We start from the raw sequence: 27,011 nt of genomic DNA, 5'->3' as shown, positions 1-27,011 counted from the left end.
TCGAATGTATTTCATATGTTATTACATACATTTAGCATATTTTATTACCACATTATATAAGATCTATAGTTCAGTGGGTCCCAGAGCCAGAAGTGTGTGTGGAAGGACCTGAGGCTGGAGCGGAGACAGACAGGTCTTTGGTGCTGCAGTGAAGTCACAGTACACCAGAAGGGCATCAGCTGGGCTGCCCTGGTTAGGATCAATGTAATACATCCCTGGAACATGTAACAACCTTTACATCAGAAACTGAGCAGGGTTCAATCTCTCTGCTGCTGTACAACCACTCCCACACAAATCCAATAAGCATATTGTACATTTAAGATGCTTTAAAATATCTGATACCAATATTGTGGTATTAGAATATAACGGAGAAGTTTTCACATTGTGGAAGAAGCCCATACCGTTAGTGAAGTTGGGCTGGGAGAGCCAGAGCTCCAAGCAGGTGGTAGCCGGGTGTTCTTTGGTGCCGTCTGGTGGATCTATGAGCAAGCGCAGGTCTTGGTGCAATAAATCCAGCAGAGTCTGGATCAGGAGGTAGTTGGGCTTGTCTGACAGGTACATGAGGTCCTGATCAGGCAGGGGGTGAAACAAGGAGGTGTTGTAATATAAATAGTAATGGCTAAATCTGCTGAAATGGCTTTAGTTTCAAAATGGAAGTATTTGGATGTGCTTGGATAGATTACCAATGACTTACCTTGAGTTGTGCCAGAGTGAGATTCAGAGAGGTTCCAGGGGGGCCAGGAGGTCCAGGGAGGCCCTGACATAAACAAGGAAAAATAAACACAATATGAAAGTTAATCTCATTGCCCTGGGTTGCCAGATTGGGTCAGGAATTATTTTGATTTCATTAAACAGATGTAAAGTGGCTGGTACTGTAATGTTTTGTGATGCGAGTAGGGTCATACTCACAGGCAGGCCTCTCACTCCAACAGGACCTGCTGTTCCAGCAAATCCTTTTAGACCCTGACAATTAGGCACATTTAGTCAGTGCCCTCAGTCAATCCCCCAATCTCTAAATAATTCATTGACAAGACACAAAGGTATGCATAAAAAACAGAACAAATGTGTGTATTTGTATTTAGAGAACTGTTATACACATACCTTTTCTCCAAACAAACCCTATAAAAAGAGAAAATTCATCACATTAGCATTTACTTTTTCTCTGTATAAGTACGTTTAGTATATTTTCAGAAATACACGGGAAATACAGTACCATATTTCTGAAAAAGGACAACTTACAGGCATTCCAGGTAGACCTGGGGTCCCCCATTCCCCATGAGGACCAATGTCTCCCTACAAAGACAGAACACATAAATCACTGTCAATACAACTCAATAGCAATGCCACGATTAATGATGAATACTTAACAGAACACTGAGTCGGAACACACTAGACGGACAGATACTAGAAGGTGCATCTTACCTGTTCTCCTTTTAGGCCAGCCCTCCCTGTCTGTCCCAAAGGACCTTGTGTCCCCTGAAACAAACACTCGACTGACTCAATACATCATGGAACTGGGTCCATTATTACATACAGGAAATGTATAGGGATATGAACAAAGGAATGATGGAGGCAAAATGCATCCATAGTGAATCTACATAAAAAATTGTAGTACATCTGACTCGAGTGTAATACGCTTCTTGGGATAAATGAGCTCAAAAGTACCTTCAACCCCTGACCTCCAGGAGGACCTGTTAGTCCCATCTTCCCCTTCTCTCCCTGTAAGTTTAGGGGAAATATATTAGTGTCACATAAAATGAGCTCAAAGTGCTGTACTTCTTCAATCATATCATAATCCTGTTGAGGCTTCAGTCAAGGTCTTACCTCTATACCTGGTCCACCCATTAGACCCTTCTCTCCTTGTAAGCCAGGTGTCCCCTTTGAGAGAAACAAGGGAAGTTATTTCCTGAGTTTTGGGGACCCAGTGATTGAGTTATAGAGCTAATCCTCCTGGCATTGAAAAGTGCACACAGCCTTTCCAAAACAGATCAAATAACTTACGTAAGGCCCTTGTCTTCCTGGAGGCCCGGTTGAACCAAAATCTCCCCTCTTTCCCTGTAGGCCATAGAAAGGTCAAATCCTGATTAAAATCTGATGCCCCATTGACCTTACACAAACTCGCACCACTGCAAAATATTATCAAGGTGAAGAAACATTATACTGTATGTTATGGCGAATGCAAAATCGGGCCAGAGTTTCTCACGGTCAATAGTGATTACTGACCTTTTCTCCTCTCTCTCCACCTAAGCCTTTGCCTCCAGTTTTTCCTCTATTCCCCTTACATGGAAACAAGAACAGCTTTTAGAATCAAATGAAGAATCAAGATCCATATTAGTTGGAACGATACATTTTTAACATATGAAAAAGAGAGACTGAATAAGCAATGGTGTAATTCTCACCCTCCTTCCAATGTGTCCGGTCTTTCCTGGATACCCATTTCGACCATCATACCCCTGACAAAAAGAAAGACCTACAATCACATACTACACTAAGTGGACATTATGATATGGCCTTTGATACAGGTAGGATGTCAGAATGGGACAGAGTGCTAAATACTATATATGTATATGTAAAGACAGGTGAAAGGTGAAGCTTAACCTGACCTTTTGACCTTTCTGGCCAAGTCTCCCCTCAGGGCCTGTTCGACCTTTTGGTCCCTGAAGAGCAAAAAGGTAATGTTGACTTATCCTAAAACGTCATCAGTAGACATTTATTTCTGGTGAAGATATTGGAACATGTGTGTTTCATTTGTATATTAGGTCTAACACGTTATTGTAGCACTTACCAAAGGTCCTGGTGGGCCAACAGTTCCCTGAGGCCCCACCTCACCAGGCAAACCCTAAGAGTAGGGATGAGTAGAAAAAAACATCAACCAAAATGTTTACCAACTTATGTCATGTTGCCAAAGACATATCAACACCACAGTTCACATGTCTGTGTTCCTACCTCCAATCCAGGAGACGCTTGGTGCCCCCTGTCGCCTGGAAGACCCTCTGGCCCCTGGACCCGACAAAGACATTCAGACAGTCATCTTAATGAACAATTTAGATGTTCTCTAGAAAGAAAATATCAATCAGCCTCACCTGCTCTCCTGGTTCTCCTTTATCTCCAGGCTCGTCTTTGGGCCCCTTAAGTCCGGGGAAACCCTTTGGACCAATCTCTCCCTGTCTCCCCATGCCTCCCCCCACTCCCTACAATAAACCAACAAAATTGAATTATGACAGAAATTGACCATGCAAGTGCAATCAATGATGCTGTGCATATGGTTTGAATTGCAATCTTATCAATATAAATTGGCAGATGATTTGGATATACTAAGTACCTTTGGTCCATGTTTCCCCATGTCACCATTCACTCCTCTGATGCCTGACACCCCCTGTCATTAGAAGACAACAGCTCAATAAAACCAATCAAGCCTACAGTTACATTACTCTCTATAATTCATACATGAAAATGAACTACAATTTTGCTGGCAATACATACCTTAAGGCCTGAGTTTCCAGGTTTCCCAGCCATACCATAAGGGCCTTTGTCCCCCTAGAGAAATTATAACTCCATGTTACTGTAAAGCTATATGGCATCATTGTCCCGATCGTGAATAGAGAATTTCAACATCATACTGTACCTTCTGCCCTTGTGGTCCATCAGCCCCAGCCAATCCAAAAGGTCCTGGAAGACCCTGGAACAATAACAGGTTGTTAAGCAGAGTATTCTACAAAGCCATTAGAGACATTGCCATTACTGAGTAATAACAGATGTTCTAACTATCAATACACTCCAGTCTACTTCAAACCTACCTCCAGTCCAGACAAGCCCGATGGTCCAGCTTCCCCCATCAACCCCACCTGGCCCTGATGAACATAAACAGAACACCGCTGAAGCACCAAATCTGCATATCACACACACATCACCTCTATTAAACCATCAAACATTAGTATAGAATACACCTTATCAGTCACTTACTCGTAGTCCTACGTAGCCCTTCTCTCCCGTCACTCCTCTTTTCCCATTGTCCCCAAGAGCTCCTGAGGGCCCCTCCGACCAAGAGAATCCACGAGGTCCTATGTCCCCCTGGAGAGGAAAAACAACAATATGGAAAGTATCAGATTGGGATTTGTATGGCAGAGGAGAAAGAATACATTTTTCAAAGACTTCTGAAAATCTTAACAGGCATTGTATCATACATATAGAACCACACATAAAGCATATATTAAGTAGGAATTCTTTATTCTGTTCATTCCATTACCTTTTGTCCTTTAGGACCAGGATATCCTCTGTTGCCGAAACCTCCCATCTCTCCCTGCAACAGACAATCACAGAAAACCATGAAACCACTTCCCAAGCTGATAATGATGGCAGCCTGTGTCTGTAGATGAGCTTGGTAGAAAGGGTAATACAACTGACCTCTTTGCCCCTTGGCCCAGGCTCACCCTGCAGCCCCTGGGAGCCCTGTGGCCCTGGCTCTCCCTGTAGCCCATTCGGCCCTGGCTTTCCAAAGGGACCTGGAGCTCCCTGTCTCACAGCAACATAGATGGAGTCAGAGAGGTGGGGATAGAGTAGTGAGCGATCTAATTAACACATTTGAACTGAACTACTGAAAAAGGGAGGAAATCCTATTGTGATGATGTCACTGACCGGTTCCCCCTTCCTGCCAGATGGCCCCTCCTCACCAACTGTTCCTGGGGGACCCTGGGAGGCAGGAGAATACAGTACAGGGTCATCAATGTCAGCCATGATAGCACTATTGCAAAGGTATTGTATTATATACCACACTTTACACCATGAAAACAAAAAATAGCAAAAAACACAACATCAGTCCTAATGGAGGTGGATGGGTATACGACTGTCTAGGAACAGACACACACCTGCTGTCCATCCAGTCCAGATGGCCCACTGTCCCCAACAGGCCCTGCTGCTCCCTAAACAGACACAAAAGTACAGTACATCACTCAATGCATTACCGACTGTCATGATTCATGCTTTATTGCTTTCAATCTATCATTGGAAAATAGAAAAAGACAAGAGCTAGGGCTGGCATTGAACTCACCTGCACTCCATTTTCTCCAACCTGCCCCGTTACGCCATCCATCCCAGGAGTGCCCTGGATACAGTAGATAAAATACATTATCAGACTCAAGAGTGACTATACATGTATTGATAATACATTTTAATATCTGTAATGTTCATTCAAATATTTCATCAAGAGAATATAGAATAATACAAAAATATCTTTGTAACTAATATACAGATAGGCCTGAAAGATGAAAAGAAAAGATGAAAAGTACCCACTCACTGGAAACCCGGTGGGCCCGGCTGGCACCTGAGGCCCCAGAGGCCCCTGGCTTCCTGGGGGGCCTGGCTTCCCTGTCCTGCCCTCTGACCCTGGTAAGCCTGGAGGACCCTAAAACCAGTTACATAGCGGTTAAAGCATTGGGCCAGTAAACAAAATGTCACTGATTCGAATACCAGTGCCCTTGAGGAAGGCACTTAAACTTAATTTGCTCCAGGGCTGCCCCTGCATAAAAACATTGCATTGCACCTATCCGATGTATGTAACAATAAAAACATATTTTTTTATTATCTTCTGATTCAACCACAAGACAAATATGGACCATAGTACATTCACATCAGCCAATCATGGACCTCATAACTTCATCTGTCTCTAGAAAACAAAATGACCAAATCATCAAAGTGCCATCTAACCACACAAGAGGACAAGGTCATGATTTAAAAGTGCTACTCACTGGTGACCCCTGTATGCCATTGAGTCCAGTGTCTCCTTGACGACCCTGAGGTGGATAAACCAGAAAAACATCACGGCAGAGTCAGGCTGTAACCCCAGGGGGAAACCTCATCCAGTGTGTCTAAAGCTAGTCTGTATGAGTAAAATGGTCTTAAAGAGTGAGCTTCCTTACCTGTGGTCCAGCGGGCCCTCTCTCTCCATTAGATCCCTTTAACCCCTATAGGACAGATCAAAAACATCAACGTGGTAATAAAAGGTATCAATGTGTAATATTTCCACCAATATTAGTTTACACTATTCTTTCCATAATGTGAGTGTCAGTACAGTGTACTCACTGGTGGTCCACTCTTCCCAGGGATACCAGTGGGGCCTCTCACACCAGGTTCTCCCTGATGACAGACAGACAGACAGACAGACAGACAGACAGACAGACAGACAGACAGACAGACAGACAGACAGACAGACAGACAGACAGACAGACAGACAGACAGACAGACAGACAGACAGACAGACAGACAGACAGACAGACAGACAGACAGACGGCATTCAATGAAATCAACAACTATACTAACACTAACATGTGGTAGAACTGTATGGGGTATTTTCTTACCCTTTCTCCAAAATGACCAGGTCTCCCAGTTAAACCCACTGCTCCTGGGTAGCCCTGTACAAGGAATGGGTTTCCACAGTTATGGTTACAGTTGGTTGTTCCACACAAAGTTGGTTGTTGGCAGTAGTAGGTATCACTGCACTAAGATGATAATAATTGGTTTAAACATCTATCTTTTACACTTTTCTTAGAAAAAAGAACAGATTACAGTAACACCTACAGAGCATGAACTCTCACAGCGGGATTATAAAAATACTTTTCTAAACACATTAAGATAAATTAAATGTAGACTGGTTATGGCCACTAGCCCACTCTAACACCTTGTTGGGTTTGGACAGGTAACACTTACATACATGCCCACTGGCCCCTGGCGACCCTCCACGCCATCTTTCCCTGTGAAGCCCTAGAGAACAGAGAAACTCATTAACGAGAAATGTCGGTAATATTTCGGTCTGAGACAGAGGCTTTTGGCCTACAGTACTCACCCTATCACCAGGTGGCCCAGGACTGACGTCTTGTCCAGACTTTCCTGGAGGACCCTGTTGAAATCATGAAATAGATACAAACATAGAGTGTAAGAATGAGTAGGTTGAGGAGGGTGACAGAATGTGCAGGTCCAGCAATGATAGGTGAGCGACATTTATTGTTGGACATACCTGAGCACCTGGAGGACCTGCTCGTCCTGGTGCTCCCCCCAGACCTGAAAATCCCTGGATTTATGACAGAGAGGTTAAACACACATTGACTCGTGAATGTACAACCATGTACTGTAGCAACAAATGTATACCCTAATTCAATGTGCCCTACCAGCATCACATATCAAGACTTTACAAAGCAGTGTTGAGGACCTCAGATCATCCCTGGCTGTGCCATGCTGAATGTGTCTTACAAAGACACTGACTGACTGATCCTACAAACCCCTGGGGATGATCAGGTAAACCTCTTGTGTATCTTGTAAACCTCTTTACTGGTACACTATCTAGTCTTGTCTGTCTGACATGTAGGTGCTCATATAAACAGGAGAGCTGTGACAGCAATAGCCACCACAGGCCCACAGGCAGGCAGTTATGTCTGTGTCTAAGGAGGATCATCTGATAAGCAACCAATCACACCTCTCTTTATTGCTGTGGTTTATGAGAGTGCAGCAATGATTGAGCCATTTGTGTTTCTGTTCTTTTTACTGTTGACTTTTACTTGTTTAGAGCTGATTGGTTAAAGGGGTGTGACTTACTCTGTGTCCTTTAGTTCCAGGAATACCAGCAGAACCAAGCTCACCCTACAATCACACACAACAACAAACATTACACATATTGTTTTTATCATGCCATACATTTATTTTCTGTACAGATGTAGGATCTTAATTTGAGTCAGTTTTCTACAGCAGGAAAATAATCCTGCAGCAAAAGGAAATTTGAATTATTATGTGGATTATAATTCATGGACATTTTTGTAGTGGCAAATCAAGTCTGACATTTCAAAGTGGACATTTTAAAACTCAAATACACCACAATTTGCATTTCCTGTTGTGCAGGAAAGTTCTCTGCAACAAAAGAATGATCAAATTAAGATCCTACTATCTATCTATCTATCTATCTATCTATCTATCTATCTATCTATCTATCTATCTATCTATCTATCTATCTATCTATCTATCTATCTATCTATCTATCTATCTATCTATCTATCTATCTATCTATCTATCTATCTATCTATCTATCTATCTATCTGTACACAGAACTTATCCTGAAACCTACTTATCAATAATGATTGAAATAGTTGGGTTAGTACCTGTTCAAGGAACTGCATTGACAATGCACAGTAGACAATAAGGAGTCAGTAGAAAATCCTAATAAGTGATATTAAAAAAATTAAAAGTTATAAAATGGGAACCTGTGTACCAGGCTTTCCTTCTGCACCCTCAGTCCCAATGAGGCCTCTAAAACCCTGCAACATAACGCACAGACATAGACACAAACACGTCTGGCATACATATCACACACAACAAGGACAGCTGATTGTTACTATAGCTACAGTATTCATCAAGGATTGTCTGTCAAGTAATATTCATATGAGAATGAATACTGTTCTCTTACCGGGATTCCAGGTATACCAAAAAGACCAGGCTGTCCAGTACGACCCTGGAAATAGAAGATATCAGAGGGAGAATGTGATTATTCCCCCAGTCCCAACAACATCTTCCAGCAGAGGGTATAGAAATGTATCTACAAAGATGATCTATTACAGCAGTGTTTCCCAACTCCACTCCTCCAGTACCCCACATTTCTGTTGTAGCCCCGAACAAGCATACCTCATTCAACTTGTCAACTAATCATTGAGCCCTCAATGAGTAGAATCAGATTAGTTTATCCGGGGCTACAACTAAAATGTTTACTATTGGGGGTACTTGAGGACTGGAGTTGGGAAACACTATATTTTAGGAGACAGTTACCCTGGGTCCTTTAGGTCCTGATTTCCCATTATGGCCTGGAGTTCCCCTGTGGCCCTTAGGTGGAAACAAAGAGAGACATTCAAAATTAAGATTATGAGTCTGTATTATGGCATGTGATACAAGAATATGGCATGACATAACTCTGTCAGTATTATATAGTATTGTATTGAAACTCGGGTTATAAGACTTTGACATCTTTGGGAAGCTGGCCATTCAATATTGGCTCATTGAATGCAGCTGCATGTAGACTAGAACAAAGGAGAGGTCTAACAGAAGAGCTCTAGTTGTTCCCTCAGGAAAAAAAAAGTAATTCTAGTTTGTTGTAATCACTCCACCAGACAGTGATAAACTCTGCTGACCTTTGACCCCTCCTTTCCAACCACTCCCTGGAGGCCGACCTCTCCGTCTTCACCCTGCATGGGAGAGAAAGGGATCAGAGCCTCTCTCATCAAAGGTTCAAATGAGCTGTGCCATTTCATAAACACAAACTACAGGTATCCAACATAATCCTTCATACATTTTAAAAGAATCATGTATCAGTATGTAACGGCAGAAGAGGTACAGTAGGAAGATGGGGAGAGTGTTATTAATGTATGTTAATAAAGGCTGTGAATAGCAGGTGTCACCCTGATGTTTACCGGAATGTCTTGGGGGCCAGCTTGACCTCTGACACCAGGAAGGCCTGAGAGGCCACTCTGACCCCTCTCACCCTGACGGCCTAGGATCCCTGACGCACCAACAGAACCCTGAGGGAAAAAAATACTAACGGTATCAGAACACCATATGATATGAAGGTTTTCATAAACATTTTCTTTTTTACGAGATCTTCATGAACATGACCTTTGTGATAGTCATGATTCTTGTACTACTGCATCCAAGAAAAGGCTTTCCAAACCCATAATCAAGTCTCTACCCTGTCTCCTTTGGGTCCAGCATCTCCTTTGTCTCCATCTAGTCCTCTGAAGCCCTATAGGAAAAGTCAGATCTGCTCAGATAGGATTCATAGAATAGAGCCTCACTCCTCTCTAAAAATGTCACTCCTGTTTAATAAACAAGATAATAATTATATACTATCTTACTGTGCCACCTGGAGCCCCCTTCAGACCTGGAATTTCAGCAGTCCCCTAAAAGACAGACAGATACATAGACAGAGAGAGGAGAGGAGGTAGAGAGACAGTGACGTGGATTTGTTTCACTCATTAAGTCACACAGATGCTTTAGATCCTCTACACTACAGTGTATCCCAGTGTATCTAGCTAGATCGGATGTCAGGCCCATTGTTTGGTGAGATTAAGTGGGGACCCTTTTACTATATACTATGTTAAGAGTAAATATAGGTATGCCCTCATCCCAATAAGGAAACCCCTGTAAAACAGATTGCCATATCCAAAATATGTTTTCCATTTCTGTTGTTTCAGAGCTTGAACTAAAACCAGGAGCTAAAACATGTGAGTAAAATACCAGCTGGCAGAGTTGTAGTCAGTTCTGAGATGCAAGACACATGGAGATTTGTGATTTTAAAGAACTTTATTGCTGCAGTGCGGCCATAAGTCAAACAACAAAGCTGGCGAATAAACCTTTTTTATTCTGATGACCCAGTTTTAAAACAGCTTTTATAATCAGTTTTCACGATAGTCTATATTGGCATGTTGATTATGACATGCAGAATGCTGTTTATGTTTTATCCCAAAACGTGTTTGCAGCCACATGTCTATCCAAATAAAAATGTAGAGTAATGTGCTGCTCATCCACAAAGAACTCACCATGGGCCCTTCAAGGCCTGGTAAACCCTTCATGCCCACTGGCCCCACTTCACCCTTTAAGGAATCAGAGATAGACAAACATAATCAAATAGACTAAACCAAGTCCTACCAGGTGCCATCAGCAAGTGTCTAGGGGATAGAGGCAGGGGTTGATTTATGACTGGGCCTATGTGGGTTTTGACAAGAGATTAATTTTATTAAACAGAAGATGAACGTGACTAAACTTACCATGTCACCTTTTTGACCTGGAAGACCATACCTCCCTGGATGTCCCTGACAACAAAATACATGAGAACATTCAATACTGTTTCAGCAAAATAAAATGTTGACGTATGATGAGGCTATATGCAAGTAGACCAGTTGTATGCATACACATTGTGTATGTCAGAGCCTGTTTATAAATAGTTCATAAAGTACATCTAAGTCATCAGACAGTATGATTGCAATAATGAACAATATAATTATAAGGCCTGTCCAGGATCTGAACCACATGGTTATGAGGCCGTCTGGATATGGCTAATATTTCACTAGACTGAGACTAGCCAGGAGATGGATATTTTAAAAGTAGGTTTTCACATCTACACCACTGTCTTACTAGGCTTCAGGGAGAGCCCCATTGTCTGCCCTGCTTGCCAGGAGCCAGCGTTCGGTGTGCAGGAGCAGTCATTAGGACTAGACCATGCCAAAAACTAAACAGATAGCCCCAAACTCAACTGGACATTTACTGAGAGAATACCAGGAAAACAAGTAACCTCCTAGATCTACTGTAGCTGGCAGGAACATTGAGATTTCCACCAGTGGTATTATTGTATGAACTGAAAATGAGAATCTATAATCATATAATTTCACCTATTTTGCTGACACAGTATATCAAAACGCATAAGGATCAAGTGAATATTATAACCACAGAGCCTGTGTATTTGCTGTGCAAATTTGCTGGCATGTCTTACTTGCAGTGGCGGACTGGCCATCTGGAATTTCGGGCAAATGACAGATGGGCTGGTCCATTTTTAGTAGACCTGGGATTTTCCAGGGACCTCATAATACGATAATATCACGATACTTAGGTGCCGATACAATATGTATTGCGAAAAATATGTTGGCTCACTATTTATACTGAACAAAAATATAAACGCAACATGCAACAATTTTTTCTTTTTTTTTACTGAGTTATACTATAGTTCATATTTAGGAAATCAGTCAATTTAAATAAATTCATTAGTCCCTAATCTATGGATTTCACATGACTGGGAATACAAATGTGCATCTGTTGGTCCCAGATACATAAAAAAAAAGGTAGGGGCGTGGATCCGAAAACCAGTCAGTATCTGGTGTGACCACCATTTGCCACATGCAGCGTGACAGATCACCTTCACATAGAGTTGATCAGGCTGTTGACTGTGGCCTGTGGAATGTTGTCCCACTCCTCTTCAATGGCTGTGCAAAGTTGCTGAATATTGGTGGGAACTGGAACACGCTGTCATACACGTTGATCCAGAGCATCTCAAACATGCTCAAGGTGTGACATGCCATGGAAGAACTGGGACAATTTCAGCTTCTAGGAATTGTGTACAGACCCTTGTGACATGGGGCCGTGCATGAATATGCTGAAACATGAGATGATGAAGGCGGATAAATGGCACAACAATGGGCCTCAGAATCTTGTCACGGTATCTCTGTGCACTCAAACTGCCATTGATAAAGTGCAATTGTGTCCATGGTCTTTAGCTTATGCCTGCCCATTCCATAACCCCACCGCCACCATGGGGCACTCTGTTCACAATGTTGACATCAGCAAACCGCTCTCCCACACGATGCCATACATGTGGTCTGCAGTTGTGTGGCTGGTTGGACGTACTGCCAAATTCTCTAAAACTACATTGGAGGCGGCTTATGGTAGAGAAATTAACATTCAATTCTCAGGCAGCAACAGCTCTGGTGGACATTCCTGCAGTAAGCATGCCATTGCACGCTCCCTCAAAACTTGAGACATCTGTGGCATTGTGTTGTGATATAATATTCCACGCCTGTCAGGTGGATGGAATATCTTGGCAAAGGAGAAATGCTCACTAACAGGGATGTAAACACATGTGTGCACAAACTTTGAGAGAAATAAGCTTTTTGTGTGTGTGGAAAATGTCTGGGATCTTTTATTTCAGCTCATGAAACATGGGACCTACACTTTACATGTTGCGTTTATATTTGTGTTCTGTGCGTAAAGACAATGGAGAACAAGCTTTTGAATGAAAAATACAGGAGTTTTGGCGCAGGTACATCCGACAAGAGCTAGCTAACGCCACCTACAGAAGCAAATATATATTCAAATATTTTTTACAAATTGATACTTGGAGTCAAATATCAATATAATAACGTCCCAAAAAATATTGTGATATTATATATTTTCCCACCACAAATGTTTAGCTTAGTGGGACTTTATAACTAGTTTAGTTTTATTTTTTGCGCAAAATGATCATTATCTGTCTAATAATGTGGGCCTCAAGGACTAAAATTGTCCTCCCCTGCTTACTTGGATTCCTTGAAGTCCAGGAGAGCCTCTCTGTCCTGACAATCCTATGGGACCCTATGAGAAAAACAATACACAGAAGAATGACTGTTCAGTTTGAACAAATATCTGAAAGAAAAAAGGAAGTCTCAATGACAGAAATAAAACAAAGAGACATACTGGGGGCCCTTTACGGCCAACTGGTCCATCTGGCCCTGCTTCTCCCTGTGTGGAACACAGCAGAAGGACAAACCCTTACACAGGATGATGTTACTGTACATGGCTGTTTTTCATTAATTGTCAAATAAAATGAAATACCATGCAGTCTATGTCAATCAAAGTTGTTGTGACCACTGCGCTCAGGTGCGTCGACCAAAATGTAATAGAATTCCAAAATTGTGTAGCTGGTCCGCACTCTCCTGTTGCCAGACATTTTATGGAAGCGGGCCATAGAACTATGTATAGAAAAGGTTCGGGCTACACGTAGAGGTGGCAATATTGAAAGAACTTTCCTGCAGAGAGAGTCCTTTTGGAATTTCACATTACGCACACTATACCCAGGTGGACTTAATGTGGAGTTGGATTTGGTGGCTTTTTTGTGACTAGGCTGCTTGTTGCAGGGGGGTTCTGAACCTAGCTTCTACTGTTAATTCCTATTTTCCTGTAACTATTTATAGACATTGATGTTTTTCCAATGCATTAAAGAAAGTTACTTGTTCGATATTAGATTATGTATTGTATATTTAGATGCCTTATTGATGGGTGGCAGGTAGCCTAGTGGTTAGAGCGTTGGACTAGTAATTGAGAGGTTGCAAGATCGAATCCCCGAGCTGACAAGGTAAAAATCTGCCATTCTGCACCTGAATAAGGCAGTTAACCCACTGCTCCTAGGCTGTCATTGAAAATAAGAATTTGATTTTACTGGACTTGACTGGCAAAATAAGAAATGTGTGTCTGTTCCAGGAGAGCACATATGAATGCACCTGTTTGTCATTACCCTTAATGATCTCACCTTAGGAGGATGACACTGTTGAAGGCTTTGGCCAAAATGTTTGTCTATCTACCCACTCCTGAATGAAATAAATACCAAATAGAAACCTTGAATCTCCTTTTTGAGTACAGACCAGCTGTAATGGGTGCGTGTTGGTGGCAGGGAATTCAGGCGCAGGAGAATCGAACTTGGTATAAACGGAGTTGTTTAATCAGTGCTTCACAAAACTCCAAAACCAAAATTACTAAATAATAAAAAGTGGGTACAAAACCCGTCGCGCACCAACACATAATATACAATCAAACAATCTCCGACAAGGACATGAGGGGAAACAGAGGGTTAAATACACAACATGTAATTGATGGGATTGGAACCAGGTGTGAAGGAAGACAAGACAAAACCAATGGAAAATGAAAAATGGATCAGTGATGGCTAGAAGGTCGGTGACGTCGACCGCCGAACACCGCCTGCACAAGGAGAGGGACCGACTTCGGTGGAAGTCGTGACACCAGCTACACAATTTTGGTCTGTGCCAATCAATCATCAATCCACTGTGCATTGGTAAATACAGTATACTGACCCTTGAGCCGTTCACCCCCTGTGCTCCAATCATACCAGTCACACCTGGAGCCCCCTGTTTGGGCACATACAGTACATATGTGAATATGCAAACATAAAAAAACTACATCCATTGTTTTCCTGTGCAAGTGGTACGTCTGCACTGATTTGTCAAGTGTGTTCTGACTGCGGCAGTAAAGTAGGTAGATGTGATAGTAACCGTCAGAGCTTGCATGATACTCCTACACTCACCATTGGCCCAAGTGGACCTTGGGCGCCATCATACCCAGAATCACCCTGAAAAACAGAAGAGATAGGGACACCTGCATAAGTTGTTTTTTGTCCAGAGCAACAACAAACGTGTGTGCTGTTGAGGGTACTGGAGGACTGGAGCTGGAAACCACTGATCTAGAACACCTCACCATCAAATAGTGTGGCTGCATGGATTGTAACACAGTTGTGTTCCATTAGGATTATTGATTGTTATTCAAAGTCTTACCTGAGGCCCAAGTGGCCCTGAAAACCCTTGGACTCCTCTTTTACCAACCGGACCCTGAAATTAAAACAGTTATTGTATGATGCACAAGCTTAATAAACCACATCTGTATTACCCACAGTACAGTCAATGCATCAGCACTTATCAGCATTTGAGAGCTGAATTAGGGCCAGAGTATAAAAGTGTTCTACTCACAAGTAAGCCAACAGAACCTGGTTCCCCTGGCTCTCCTTTAGAACCCTGGAGAACATAGCAAGAAATATGTCTACACTTAGGGAAAACTACATTAATAAGCATAGGCTACAGACGATCATGATCGTGAAAAGTGAATTAATATATTTAATATAATATATACAATTATTCTAAGTATGCCTTTGATAGTGAAAGTGCAAAAAAACAGAAGCATGTTCCAAACAGGCTTGGATGAGTTGAAAAGAAACCAGGTCTGGTGTTGAGCAAAGCAGCCATTGATGTTTCCATCCACTAGAGGGCAGTGCAATAACACTTTGTGGACATGTGCAGAACAACATCAGCCTACTTCCACCTTGAGAATAAAAAAGGTTTAAAGAGTAGAAATGTTGATATTTAAAAAGTGACCTTCTCTCCAGTCTTCCCTCTGTCTCCACATGGACCTGTCTCACCAGTGAAACCCTGTAGTTCAGTGAGGAGAGAGACACAGGAGACATGCCAGTGATGTTACTATAAACCAGGGCTCTCCAGCCCTGTTCCTGGAGAGCTACCATCCTATAGGGTTTCTCTGCAACCCTGATCTAGAACACCTAATTCTAATAATTATCTGGTTGATAAACTGAACCAGTTTAGTTACAACTCGGTTTGGAGTGAAAACCTACAAGAGGCCAGCTCTCCAGGAACAGGGTTGGAGACCCCTGCTATAAACCAACATGTATAACCATGGGGTTTGTGGTGTCCCCTAGTGCCACCAGCTGGTGTCTGGAGGCATGTTTGGATCCAGGCAGCTTCACACACAAATGTGGAATCGGTCATCATCATAACAGGAGAATAGAACACAGTAACTAACAGACTCTAGATGATGACGGCTTATTACTAGAGCCTGTCTGATGGTTTTCCAGGTTCTGTGGTCAGGAAAAGCTCCTGGACCTACAGTCATGCTGGTTGTTTCCACTGACTGGGTATAGTGTATGAACTGTGAGATCTGACCATAGGCACAGTTTGGAGAAGGGTGCTTGTTTGACAGCCACTTCCCTGCACTAATCTGACATTTTGCCATACAGACATGTAGTGTACTGTACCTTACACTGGTATTCTCACCTCATCTCCTCTCTCCCCTGGAGGAGCATTCTCTCCCTTATAGCCTGTAGGACCCTGAAATAGAAACCACCGCCATGCCATTACAGTCATAGAGGTCCATACTTTCTTTCTTGTTTCATTCTATTCAAATCTGGTCTTGTATGAGTTGATTTTACTCAGTTAAAATGTATAGATTGACTGTAAATAATGTATCATGTGAATGTCTTTGGTGTTACCTGAAGCCCAGGGAATCCCTGTGGCCCTGGCTGTCCATCCAGGCCATGCCCGCCATCTCTGCCCCAGGTCCCGCCTCGACCTGACACACCCTTCGGCCCAGGGTAACCCTGGCACAGACATAACACCAGGCATGATTCATACATTTAGCTGCTTAGAACAAAACCTCAGAGAAGACTAGGAGATCTCAGATGGTAGACAATACTGAGCCTTGAATGTACATTAACCACTAGGAGAACATTTGTATAACAAGTTGCTAGTTGTATTGTTAAGATTACCATGTCTCCCCTGTGTCCTGGCATTCCTCTGTGTCCAGGATCTCCAGGAATGCCCTGCAGAAAAAAATAAAAACCTGTTTTATTGCCACATACACAGGATAGGTGCAGTGAAACATCGACAGATTTTTCACCGGCTCAGGTATTCGAACCAGCGACCTTTCAGTTACTAGCCCAACGTCACCTACACTTGCATGAATGTCTTTGCATTGATAAGTTCATGCAAGGGCATATGACCATAGTTTATTTGTGATTAGTGTACAGTAAATGGATATATCACTCACTGGTAGGCCAGGTTTGCCCATTTCCCCTATCGGTCCAGTAGGTCCCGGTTCTGTCTGAGGATTTAATAGGAAGAGGTCCATCAGTAACACACTCAGGCACACACAGCATCTTTGATCCACTGTAGTGCAGTTGGCACACATGACTGAGTTGTGATACTTACAGGCCAGCCTGCACGCAGCAAATGGAAGAAGGATGATCGCTGGAAAAAACAAGCAGAGGTCATTGGCATAATATAGGACGGAGAGTAGTTACATCATGTGAACGAAACCTGTCTTACGACACTTCCCCATTTCTAGCTAACAACAGCGTGTTAAAACTATATTGTAATGCAGACTCTGCTGTCCTGTATATAATGGCAGGAACGGTACTGTAGTTATTTTCTTTACGGAGAACAGATGTGTTAAGCTCCAAGGTAGATTTGGGCTCATACAGGCTCTACTGCAACCCTATTACATTATATGGAATAAGTGCCAGATACTTCACCCAGATACTGCTGAGAGGGAAACACGCAACTGTTTGCTCAAGGTCAAATCTCAACCATAATTTCTTGTAACACTTACGGTCGTTACATTGAGATGCAGCCAAATGAAATAAGGGCAAAGTGTTGAGAGCCCCATGCAGTCTCCCTGCCTGCTCAGATGGTAGATAAGGGATGTGGCATTGGCACAGAGCATGCTGTCACTGTATGCTGTGGGCTGGGGAAGTTGGAGGCAACTGACTCCCACAGAATTACACATAGGGCCGCTGGTTATATGAAACCGCCTTGGCTGCCTCCGCTTGGGTAGTGTTTGTCTTGGCCCAGAGCTCCAGTTCAGGTTCTTCTCCCCAGGGCAGAAGGCTTGCCTTGCATGCCCAGTTAAGGTGAAGCTCAGAAAGGATGAGAGGCCTGGACCTCCCCTAAACCTGGGTCTCCACAGACTGGCCTAGCTACGCTGGAGGGTGAGTGGGGGGTTAATAGGCTGTCAGAGCCCCCAGTGTGCTCCCAGCGGCCAGCAACACTGTAGACCATTCACACAGCTCAGGGCCTTTAATCACTGGAGAGAGAGGGGAATCCAGAGCAGATGGGCTGACCGTTGCATCCTACTGCATCCTACTTTCAGTTACAATACTCCCTCCGCTGACACATCAAGCCTCATTACTGTAGTTAGCTACATCAGAGTGCTCCTGATGGAGCTGGAGACCTGTTTCAGTCTCATTCAGCTGTGGCCATCCAAACAGGCTTTAAGGCTGTAGCTAGAAAACACTGGGGGAAAGGACTAAACAAGCCAGCCCTGAAATAGAAGCAGGTTTTACCCCCAAAGGATCACAGAGGGCCTTGAGTCTATAAAAACCTGCCTAGGTTTACATTTTCATTACATATGGAAAAACATGCACTTGCCTAATCTAATCACACATCAAGATGTTTATGTGGGAGAAAAACACGACTCAAGAAAGTAAAGTTTGAATACAACGTATCCATTTGAATATGAGATACAGGTGGCTCTTGTGTATAAAATCCATACTAGTCTTGTGTATGTGTGTATGATTATAAGATACAACTTTTATGCTGTGTCACAAATTCATTGATCCTTAAAATATACTTCCAGTAAATTATCTGCCACGTTGATGCACTTACAAAATTGCAGCAATCAACTTTATTCAAGAAACAAAGCATTTAATTATTTTATGTAAATAATGTAATCAAACTGAACCTTGCGACTAAATATTGTATAGAAGATGTCAAATCTGGAGTGATAAATGTTGTAGGGAAATAACACAGAGCAAACATATCATCACCCACAAAAGCATTTCACTGTCAAATCCACACTATTCACACACTGAAAACCAAATGTTTAACAAAATAACAATTATTTGGTTTATTTGTGTGATCACGCTCTCCGTAGCTGATGTGAGCAAGACCTTTAAACAGGTCAACATTCACAAAGCCACAGGGTCAGATGGATTACCAGGACATGTACTCAAAGGGTGGCAGCGTAGCTTAGTGGTTAGAGTGTTGGACTAGTAACCGAAAGATTGCAAGATTGAATCCCTGAGCTGACAAGGTACAAATCTGCCGTTCTGCCCCTGAACAAGACAGTTAACCCACTAGGCTGTCATTGAAAATAAGAATTTGTTCTTAACTGACTTGCCTAGTTAAATAAAGGTTAAAAAAAACAGCATGTGCTGAAACTGGCAAGTGTATTCACATTTTCAACCTCTCCCTGGCCGAGTCTGTAATTTCAAACAGTCCCTATGCCCAAGAAAGCGAAGGTAACCTGCCTAAATGAATGATTACCGCCCCGTAGCACTCACGTCTGTAGCCATGAAGTGCTTTGAAAGTCTGGTCATGACTCACACCATCACCCTAGACCCACTCCAATTCACATACCAGATCCACAGATAATGCAATCTCAATTGCACTCCACGCTGCCCTTTCCCACCTGGACAAAAGGAACACCTATGTGAGAATGCTGTTCATTGACTACAGCTCAGCGTTCAACAGCATAGTGCCCACAAAGCTCATCACTAAACTAAGGACCCTGGGACTAAACACCTCCCTCTGTAACTGGATCCTGGTCTTCCTGATGGGGCGCCCCCAGGTGGTTGATGGGACTGAAGTGGAGCGGGTCGGTTGTTTCAAGTTCCTTGGTGTCCACATCACCAACAAACTATACTGGTCCAAACACACCAAGACAGTTGTGAAGAGGGCACGACAACACCTCCCCCCCCCCCAGGAGACTGAAAAGATTTGGCATGGGTCCTCAGATCCTCAAAAAGTTCTACAGCTGCACCATCGAGAGCGTCTTGGCCGGTTGCATCACCGCCTGGTATGGCAACTGCTCGGCATCTGACCGTAAGGCGCTACAGAGGGTAGTGCAAACGGCCCAGTACATCACTGGGGCCAAGCTTCCTGACATCCAGGACCTATATAATAGGCGGTGTCAGAGGAAGGCCCAAAAAAATGTCAAAGACTCCATTCACCCCAGTCATAGACTGTTCTCTCTGCTACCGCACGGCAAGCGGTACCGGAGCGCCAAGTCTATGTCCAAAAGGCTCCTTAACAGCTTCTACCCCCAAGCCATAAGACTGCCCCCCCTCCTTTGTTTTCACACTGCTGCTACTCGCTGATTATTATCTATGCATAGTCACTTTACAAATTACCTCGACCAACCTGTAACCCTGCACATTGACTCAGTACTGGTACCCCCTGTATATAGCCTCGTTATTGTTATGTACACTGCTCAAAAAAATAAAGGGAACACTTAAACAACACAATGTAACTCCAAGTCAATCACACTTCTGTGAAATCAAACTGTCCACTTAGGAAGCAACACTGATTGACAATACATTTCACATGCTGTTGTGCAAATGGAATAGACAACAGGTGGAAATTATAGGCAATTAGCAAGACACCCCCAATAACGGAGTGGTTCTGCAGGTGGGGACCACAGACCACTTCTCAGTTCCTATGCTTCCTGGCTGATGTTTTGGTCACTTTTGAATGCTGGCGGTGCTTTCACTCTAGTGGTAGCATGAGACGGAGTCTACAACCCACACAAGTGGCTCAGGTAGTGCAGCTCATCCAGGATGGCACATCAATGCGAGCTGTGGCAAGAAGGTTTGCTGTGTCTGTCAGCGTAGTGTCCAGAGCATGGAGGAGCTACCAGGAGACAGGCCAGTACATCAGGAGACGTGGAGGAGGCCGTAGGAGGGCAACAACCCAGCAGCAGGACCGCTACCTCCGCCTTTGTGCAAGGAGGAGCAAGAGAAGCACTGCCAGAGCCCTGCAAAATGACCTCCAGCAGGCCACAAATGTGCATGTGTCTGCTCAAACGGTCAGAAACACTCCATGAGGGTGGTATGAGGGCCCGACGTCCACAGGTGGGGGTTGTGCTTACAGCCCAACACCGTGCAGGACGTTTGGCATTTGCCAGAGAACACCAAGATTGGCAAATTCGCCACTGGCGCCCTGTGCTCTTCACAGATGAAAGCAGGTTCACACTGAGCATGTGACAGACGTGACAGAGTCTGGAGAACGTCTGGAGAATGTTCTGCTGCCTGCAACATCCTCCAGCATGACCGGTTTGGCGGTGGGTCAGTCATGGTGTGGGGTGGCATTTCTTTGGGGGGCCGCACAGCCCTCCATGTGCTCGCCAAAGGTAGCCTGACTGCCATTAGGTACCGAAATGAGATCCTCAGACCCCTTGTGAGACCATATGCTGGTGCGGTTGGCCCTGGGTTCCTCCTAATGCAAGACAATGCTAGACCTCATGTGGCTGGAGTGTGTCAGCAGTTCCTGCAAGAGGAAGACATTGATGCTATGGACTGGCCCGCCCGTTCCCCAGACCTGAATCCAATTGAGCACATCTGGGACATCATGTCTTGCTCCATCCACCAACACCACTTTGCACCACAGACTGTCCAGGAGTTGGCGGATGCTTTAGTCCAGGTCTGGGAGGAGATCCCTCAGGAGACCATCCGCCACCTCATCAGGAGCATGCCCAGGCATTGTAGGGAGGTCATACAGGCACGTGGAGGCCACACACACTACTGAGCCTCATTTTGACTTGTTTTAAGGACATTACATCAAAGTTGGATCAGCCTGTAGTGTAGTTTTCCACTTTAATTTTGAGTGTGACTCCAAATCCAGACCTCCATGGGTTGATAAATTGGATTTCCATTGATTATTTTTGTGGGATTTTGTTGTCAGCACATTCAACTATGTAAACAAAGTATTTAATAAGATTATTTCTTTCATTCAGATCTAGGATGTGTTGTTTAAGTGTTCCCTTTATTTTTTTGAGCAGTATACATTTCTTGTGTTACTTTTTGATTGATTTTATTTTAAAATTTGCTTTAGTTTATTTAGTAAATATTTTCTTAACTCTATTTCTTGAACTGCATTGTTGGTTAAGGGCTTGTAAGTATGCATTTCACGGTAAGGTCCTACACCTGTTGTATCCGGCGCATGTGACAAATACAACTTGATTTGATTTGAACCAGGGCAGTGGGCGGCGGTGGCTGCTGCTCTACTGTATAGCCTCCAAAAGCATATCCAGGTGAACTGGGAGATCAAGTTATTCTTTGACAACACAGCACATACACAAAAACTGCATTGTTACATTAAGTTTTATAATACTCCCAGGCAGGCTGCTGTGATATGGGTGGACACTGGACAGACAGAACAGATCTCACCCTGAAGTCAGTCCAATCCTCCTGGGAGTTCCTCCACAGGTAAAGGGTGGGTAGGCCTGGAGGACCTGGGAGGCCTGTCTCACCTCTCCTGCCCTCCTGCCCTCTGACACCCTGAGATCCCTAGGAAAGCAGAGATAAGAGAGCAGTCTATGACAGTGAGTGATGGTCAACCAGGTGGAAAAAGTACCCAATTGTAATACTTGATCAAAAGTAAAGATATCTTAATAGATTATTACTCAAGTAAAAGTGAAAGTCACACAGTGAAATACTACTTGAGAAAAAGTATTTAAATAGTATTTGGTTTTAAATATACTTAAGTATCAAAAGTCAATGTAATTGCTAAACTATACTTAAGTATTGAAAGTAAACGTATAAATAATTTCAAATTCCTTATGTTAAACAAACCCGACGGCATCATTTTCTTTTATATATTTTTTATGGATAGCCAGGGGCACACGCCAACACTCAGACATAATTTACAAACAAAGCATTTGTGTTTAGTGAGTCCGCCAGATCAGAGGCAGTAGGGATGACCAGGGTGTTCTCTTGATAAGTGTGTGAATTGGACCATTTTCCTGTCCTGCTAGCCATGCAAAATGTAATGAGTACTTTTGGGTGTCAGGTAAAATGTATGGAGTAAAAAGTACATTATTTTCCTTAGGTAAGTAGTGAAGTAAAAGTAAAAGTTTTAAAATATATAAATAATAAAGTAATGTACAGACACCCCAAAAAACTACTTAAGTAGAACTTTAAAGTATTTTTACTTTAGTACTTTACACCACTGTGATCAACAAAGTACAAGTCCCAACAGGTACAGATGTAGCATCTTAATTTGATCACCCTGTTGCAGAACTGTTCTGCAATGCAGGAATGATAAAACTGTATTTGAGGTTTAAAAAGGCTTGTGAAGTTTGTAATTTCCACTTTGAAACTTTAGACGATTTTCCCTTACGAAAAACGTATCAACCCCTACAAAAATCTTAATTGATTATAATCCACATAATAATTCAAATTTCCTGTTGCTGCAGGATTATTTTACTGCTGTAGAAAATGGGCTGAAATTAAGATCCTTCATCTGTATAGAACCAACACACACACTGAAAAAACTCATTCACATACTGTACTTACCATAAAAATGACATCCATAAGTCATTTGGGGTTTACTCATCATTCAGCAGCATTACTGAAACATTTTCAAAACAATTATTTCACCAGTGATCTATTCCCTTACCATGTCTCCCTTGAACCCAATATAGCCTTCTTTGCCTGCACATCCCTGTAAACACGACAATGTGGTGAACATAGGGACAGATATTTACAGGAAGTTATAATAATACTGGAACAACAGGCAAAGATCACGGTTTGGCAATAGAACTTAAAGATGATGCAACAGTGGCAAAGTGTACATTTTGGTCTGCAGTAGCATATTACTGCCACATCTTTTTGAGATGTTTATTTTCTCTCCTGTAATTTTGTAGAATGCATATGAATCAGTCTGTGTCCATGTCATATGGGTATATTTAACCACAACGTTTGTACAGTATTTCCGTAACCTGTAATTATAAGCAATAAAAAATCAAAAGATTAAAGGGAGGTTTTTTTTGCATTACGTGAGCTGCAGTGGGGAATATTTGAATTCAAATTAAAGACAGTTATTAAACCACTGATGTTTTCATTTTCCAATAGAGACAAAGATATCATTGTTTTACAAGAAAACCATAGCTGAATAAACCCGTGAAGACATACAGTACTTCTCAGGAGGAACAAATGGATGACTATTCTCTATTCTAAGACACCCACTCATATGTCAGTTTATTCTGCTTCCTATCTCTGTAAAATCATGTGTTCAGAAAATCACTTTGGTTTTATGAAATCACTGACTTTGATTCTGTCTTTGATTCTAAGTCCTGGTGATATTTAAAGGATCTGAGTTTTGAAAACAAATATCTCTATGAGCATTTCTAACTCTAAAAACTGTCCCTAAGAGATTCTTACTTGTTCTCCTGGAGGGCCAACTGGCCCTGGAGGGCCACTCAGGAGCCTGTAAATCTTGTTGGCAGATCCGACTATGACATCACCCTCACTGGGTGCCACTGTCAGCAAGCCTGTGTGGTCAGAACCAGCCTGTCCGACCCCCTCACTGTTCCCCTGGCTCCTCTGTGTGAGAGAGCCACTACTAATTCTTCCCTGCTCCACTGCTGACCCCGCAGGAGGCAACAGGTTCACCTCCATGAGCACACTGGAGTCAGGGTGACCAGACTGGGATGGGCTCTTCTGGTCAGAGCCTTTCCTTTGGAAGCTGGGGGAGGGGCCGGGGGAGTCCAGGTCGATGATGTCATGTTGTGGTCTATCTTCTGCATCTGTGGTGATGTTCTCATCCAATGCAGTGACTGTATAGGGGGAATTGCTGCCACGGGCACCTGTATCCGTGTGGTGTCGGGTTAGGATAGAGGGGTCTGCCTCATCAACTCCCACAAACCCATTCCCTTGTTGTTGTAGGGTGGCTGCGTGCTGGGAGATAGGAGACTTGCCTTCTGGGAGGGAGGGATCCTACAAAGAGAGAAAGAGAAAACTATGGTTAATGGTTGCAGCCACATAACCAGATCCCTCTTATACAGAGTGTCTAGAATGATCACTCACCCACAACAGATACATCTCTAACAAACAGTTCCATCAAATGAACTACAACAAATGACTGAAACAGCTTTAAATAGGTAGACATTTCCACAATTACATGTTCCTTTTTTTCACCTCAACATAAAAGATGCATACAGATGTAGGAGCTTAATTTGATCACTCTTTTGTTGCTGAGATTTTTCCAGCAGAAAATGCAAACTTATACTGTATTTGAGTTTTAAAAAGGCTTCTAAAGTTTGTAATGACCATTATTTATAATCTACATAATAATTCACATTTCCTGTTGCTGCAGGATTATTTCTCTGCTGTAGTAAAGTGACTCAAATTAAGATCCTACATCTGTAATATAAAAACAGTACTCGTTATTTTTTACTATAAATAATGCTGTGCATCACTTACATAAGTATAAAAATTGGTTATTAAGTCTGAGCCTAATGACCATGAACTTCAAAGAGAAACTGGGATTACATTAGAGAGATAACTGCTCCCAGGTGAGTGGCAGAGCTTCAGTCCACCTCACACTGGCCTCTCCTATAGCAGACAATGGGCCTTTATCTGTAATAAGCTAGCATTGCCTCTCTCTCTCTCTCTCTCTCTCTCTCTCTCTCTCTCTCTCTCTCTCTCTCTCAGTGACATCTCTCTTAGATGAGCGGATACTTGATCTACCTGGGCCTGAAACTATTTGTCCAACTAATCTCCTCAACCTCCCTATAGCTCTGCCTTTCATCCCCAGGCTGAGCAGAATGAGAATGCTAGTGAGAGCCTTGCACACGTCAGGCACAATCTTACTTTAGGAGGTTTGATGCCGTATGGAAACACTAAGGGAAAATACATTGTTAACATCTGACAGAGAGACACTATACTTGTCCCACTGCCAGTGGCTGCAGCAGTGAGTGAGTGGGGTCTGGGGGTCTACGTCTGGGGGTCTGTGTCTGGGGTTCTGGGTCTGGGCTGGAGCTCTGCTCTACGGTGTGAACTGGAGGTGAGCATGTGGCCAGGGAATACAGTACTCTGTAGTCCAGACTCTTTGATCTCTGCAGTGGGCAATAATGGATCCCTGGTATTCATCTCAGCATAATACAGTTCATACTTTACAAAAAGTCAGAAATCATGCATGTATCTCTAAACACATCCTGCCAGTTAGACACACAAAGAATTAGAAATCCATCAAATACAATTAACTTTTCCAATAGTGCAAACAAACACAAAACACTGCTGACAGATAATTTGTGTAATAGCTCAACATATTTAACATATAAATGAAACATAAACTATCTAGCTATTTGTATGCTTCCTGAACAATGGTTGACTGATGAGATGAGTGCATCATTCCTGTATCATGTAGCAGTGAGGTTTGAATGGGGACTGCATTCTGCAGTCAGGAAATGGTTTCATTAGGGGGATGACGTGTAGCTGACAAGGTCATCGCTACGTGTCAGACTGGAAGATGTAAACAAAGACCATGTCACCCAGAGACTTTGGTATGACAGAGCACCATGTGAAAGATTCCTGAAGGAAGGTCAGCTCACTGGCACCCAGGCAGAGGGGAATCTGTATCCAACGGGCTGACCTAACAGTACATTATGATGGAGGACCATAAATCAAAGGCTTAGACACAGGTATGAGGATGATCTTCACCGGCCATGTGTCTAAAAATGCAGCTGGGCAAATACACTCCATCATCCCCAGCTTTATATAGTCATCAGAGATGTTACGAGGACGTGTCCTGTAGTAGAATTATTAGAGCGGGAAATGGGATATTTACAGATGAGTAAAAAGGGGGTGAACACATGATGTAATACAGGGAGGAGGTACAACAGTGGGGTCAAAATATGTCCCCGGTTCCTAGAATTAATAAGGTGCATGTATATTTGACGTTTCCCTTTGTTCTGTGAGTTTAATTTCTATACCGTGTCTTCTGTTGTTGTCACATTCTATTTTTAGGATAGATCACTACAGATTACAGAATTTCTGATGTTCTACAAGGCCATAAGAAAACCTTTGTTTATTAAGGGTGTACCCA

General features: G+C 42.9%; 1 protein-coding gene across 2 annotated transcripts in view; it reads right to left on the bottom strand.

Moving 5' to 3' along the window:
• The window catches only part of si:dkey-61l1.4 (collagen alpha-1(I) chain), a 65,193-nt gene that overhangs the window by 1,688 nt on the left and 36,494 nt on the right, over positions 1–27,011 (bottom strand). For both annotated transcript variants that reach the window (XM_014171602.2, XM_014171603.2), the window contains 59 exons: positions 24,347–24,901; positions 23,583–23,627; positions 22,352–22,471; positions 17,337–17,375; positions 17,176–17,229; positions 16,895–16,948; positions 16,619–16,726; positions 16,404–16,457; positions 15,711–15,764; positions 15,309–15,353; positions 15,117–15,170; positions 14,870–14,914; positions 14,640–14,693; positions 13,249–13,293; positions 13,093–13,146; positions 10,794–10,838; positions 10,566–10,619; positions 9,882–9,926; positions 9,716–9,769; positions 9,441–9,548; positions 9,162–9,215; positions 8,803–8,856; positions 8,447–8,491; positions 8,244–8,297; positions 7,585–7,629; positions 7,010–7,063; positions 6,839–6,892; positions 6,703–6,756; positions 6,354–6,407; positions 6,079–6,132; positions 5,916–5,960; positions 5,745–5,789; positions 5,294–5,401; positions 5,048–5,101; positions 4,866–4,919; positions 4,636–4,689; positions 4,405–4,512; positions 4,247–4,300; positions 3,964–4,071; positions 3,798–3,851; positions 3,626–3,679; positions 3,484–3,537; positions 3,323–3,376; positions 3,084–3,191; positions 2,947–3,000; positions 2,786–2,839; positions 2,604–2,657; positions 2,400–2,453; positions 2,224–2,277; positions 2,002–2,055; positions 1,825–1,878; positions 1,666–1,719; positions 1,423–1,476; positions 1,240–1,293; positions 1,102–1,119; positions 910–963; positions 695–757; positions 402–567; positions 109–215 (listed from right to left, as the gene is read on the bottom strand). In XM_014171602.2, coding sequence (XP_014027077.2) covers positions 109–215; positions 402–567; positions 695–757; positions 910–963; positions 1,102–1,119; positions 1,240–1,293; positions 1,423–1,476; positions 1,666–1,719; positions 1,825–1,878; positions 2,002–2,055; positions 2,224–2,277; positions 2,400–2,453; positions 2,604–2,657; positions 2,786–2,839; positions 2,947–3,000; positions 3,084–3,191; positions 3,323–3,376; positions 3,484–3,537; positions 3,626–3,679; positions 3,798–3,851; positions 3,964–4,071; positions 4,247–4,300; positions 4,405–4,512; positions 4,636–4,689; positions 4,866–4,919; positions 5,048–5,101; positions 5,294–5,401; positions 5,745–5,789; positions 5,916–5,960; positions 6,079–6,132; positions 6,354–6,407; positions 6,703–6,756; positions 6,839–6,892; positions 7,010–7,063; positions 7,585–7,629; positions 8,244–8,297; positions 8,447–8,491; positions 8,803–8,856; positions 9,162–9,215; positions 9,441–9,548; positions 9,716–9,769; positions 9,882–9,926; positions 10,566–10,619; positions 10,794–10,838; positions 13,093–13,146; positions 13,249–13,293; positions 14,640–14,693; positions 14,870–14,914; positions 15,117–15,170; positions 15,309–15,353; positions 15,711–15,764; positions 16,404–16,457; positions 16,619–16,726; positions 16,895–16,948; positions 17,176–17,229; positions 17,337–17,375; positions 22,352–22,471; positions 23,583–23,627; positions 24,347–24,901 — 4,110 coding nt within the window. The remainder of the gene's footprint in view (positions 1–108; positions 216–401; positions 568–694; positions 758–909; positions 964–1,101; positions 1,120–1,239; positions 1,294–1,422; positions 1,477–1,665; positions 1,720–1,824; positions 1,879–2,001; positions 2,056–2,223; positions 2,278–2,399; positions 2,454–2,603; positions 2,658–2,785; positions 2,840–2,946; positions 3,001–3,083; positions 3,192–3,322; positions 3,377–3,483; positions 3,538–3,625; positions 3,680–3,797; positions 3,852–3,963; positions 4,072–4,246; positions 4,301–4,404; positions 4,513–4,635; positions 4,690–4,865; positions 4,920–5,047; positions 5,102–5,293; positions 5,402–5,744; positions 5,790–5,915; positions 5,961–6,078; positions 6,133–6,353; positions 6,408–6,702; positions 6,757–6,838; positions 6,893–7,009; positions 7,064–7,584; positions 7,630–8,243; positions 8,298–8,446; positions 8,492–8,802; positions 8,857–9,161; positions 9,216–9,440; positions 9,549–9,715; positions 9,770–9,881; positions 9,927–10,565; positions 10,620–10,793; positions 10,839–13,092; positions 13,147–13,248; positions 13,294–14,639; positions 14,694–14,869; positions 14,915–15,116; positions 15,171–15,308; positions 15,354–15,710; positions 15,765–16,403; positions 16,458–16,618; positions 16,727–16,894; positions 16,949–17,175; positions 17,230–17,336; positions 17,376–22,351; positions 22,472–23,582; positions 23,628–24,346; positions 24,902–27,011) is intronic.

Source organism: Salmo salar, chromosome ssa24 (genome assembly GCF_905237065.1).
Source record: "Salmo salar chromosome ssa24, Ssal_v3.1, whole genome shotgun sequence".
NCBI classification, from domain to species: domain Eukaryota; kingdom Metazoa; phylum Chordata; class Actinopteri; order Salmoniformes; family Salmonidae; genus Salmo; species Salmo salar.
The sequence above is the reverse complement of the archived record's forward strand: the minus strand, read 5'-3'. Positions and strand labels throughout refer to the sequence as shown.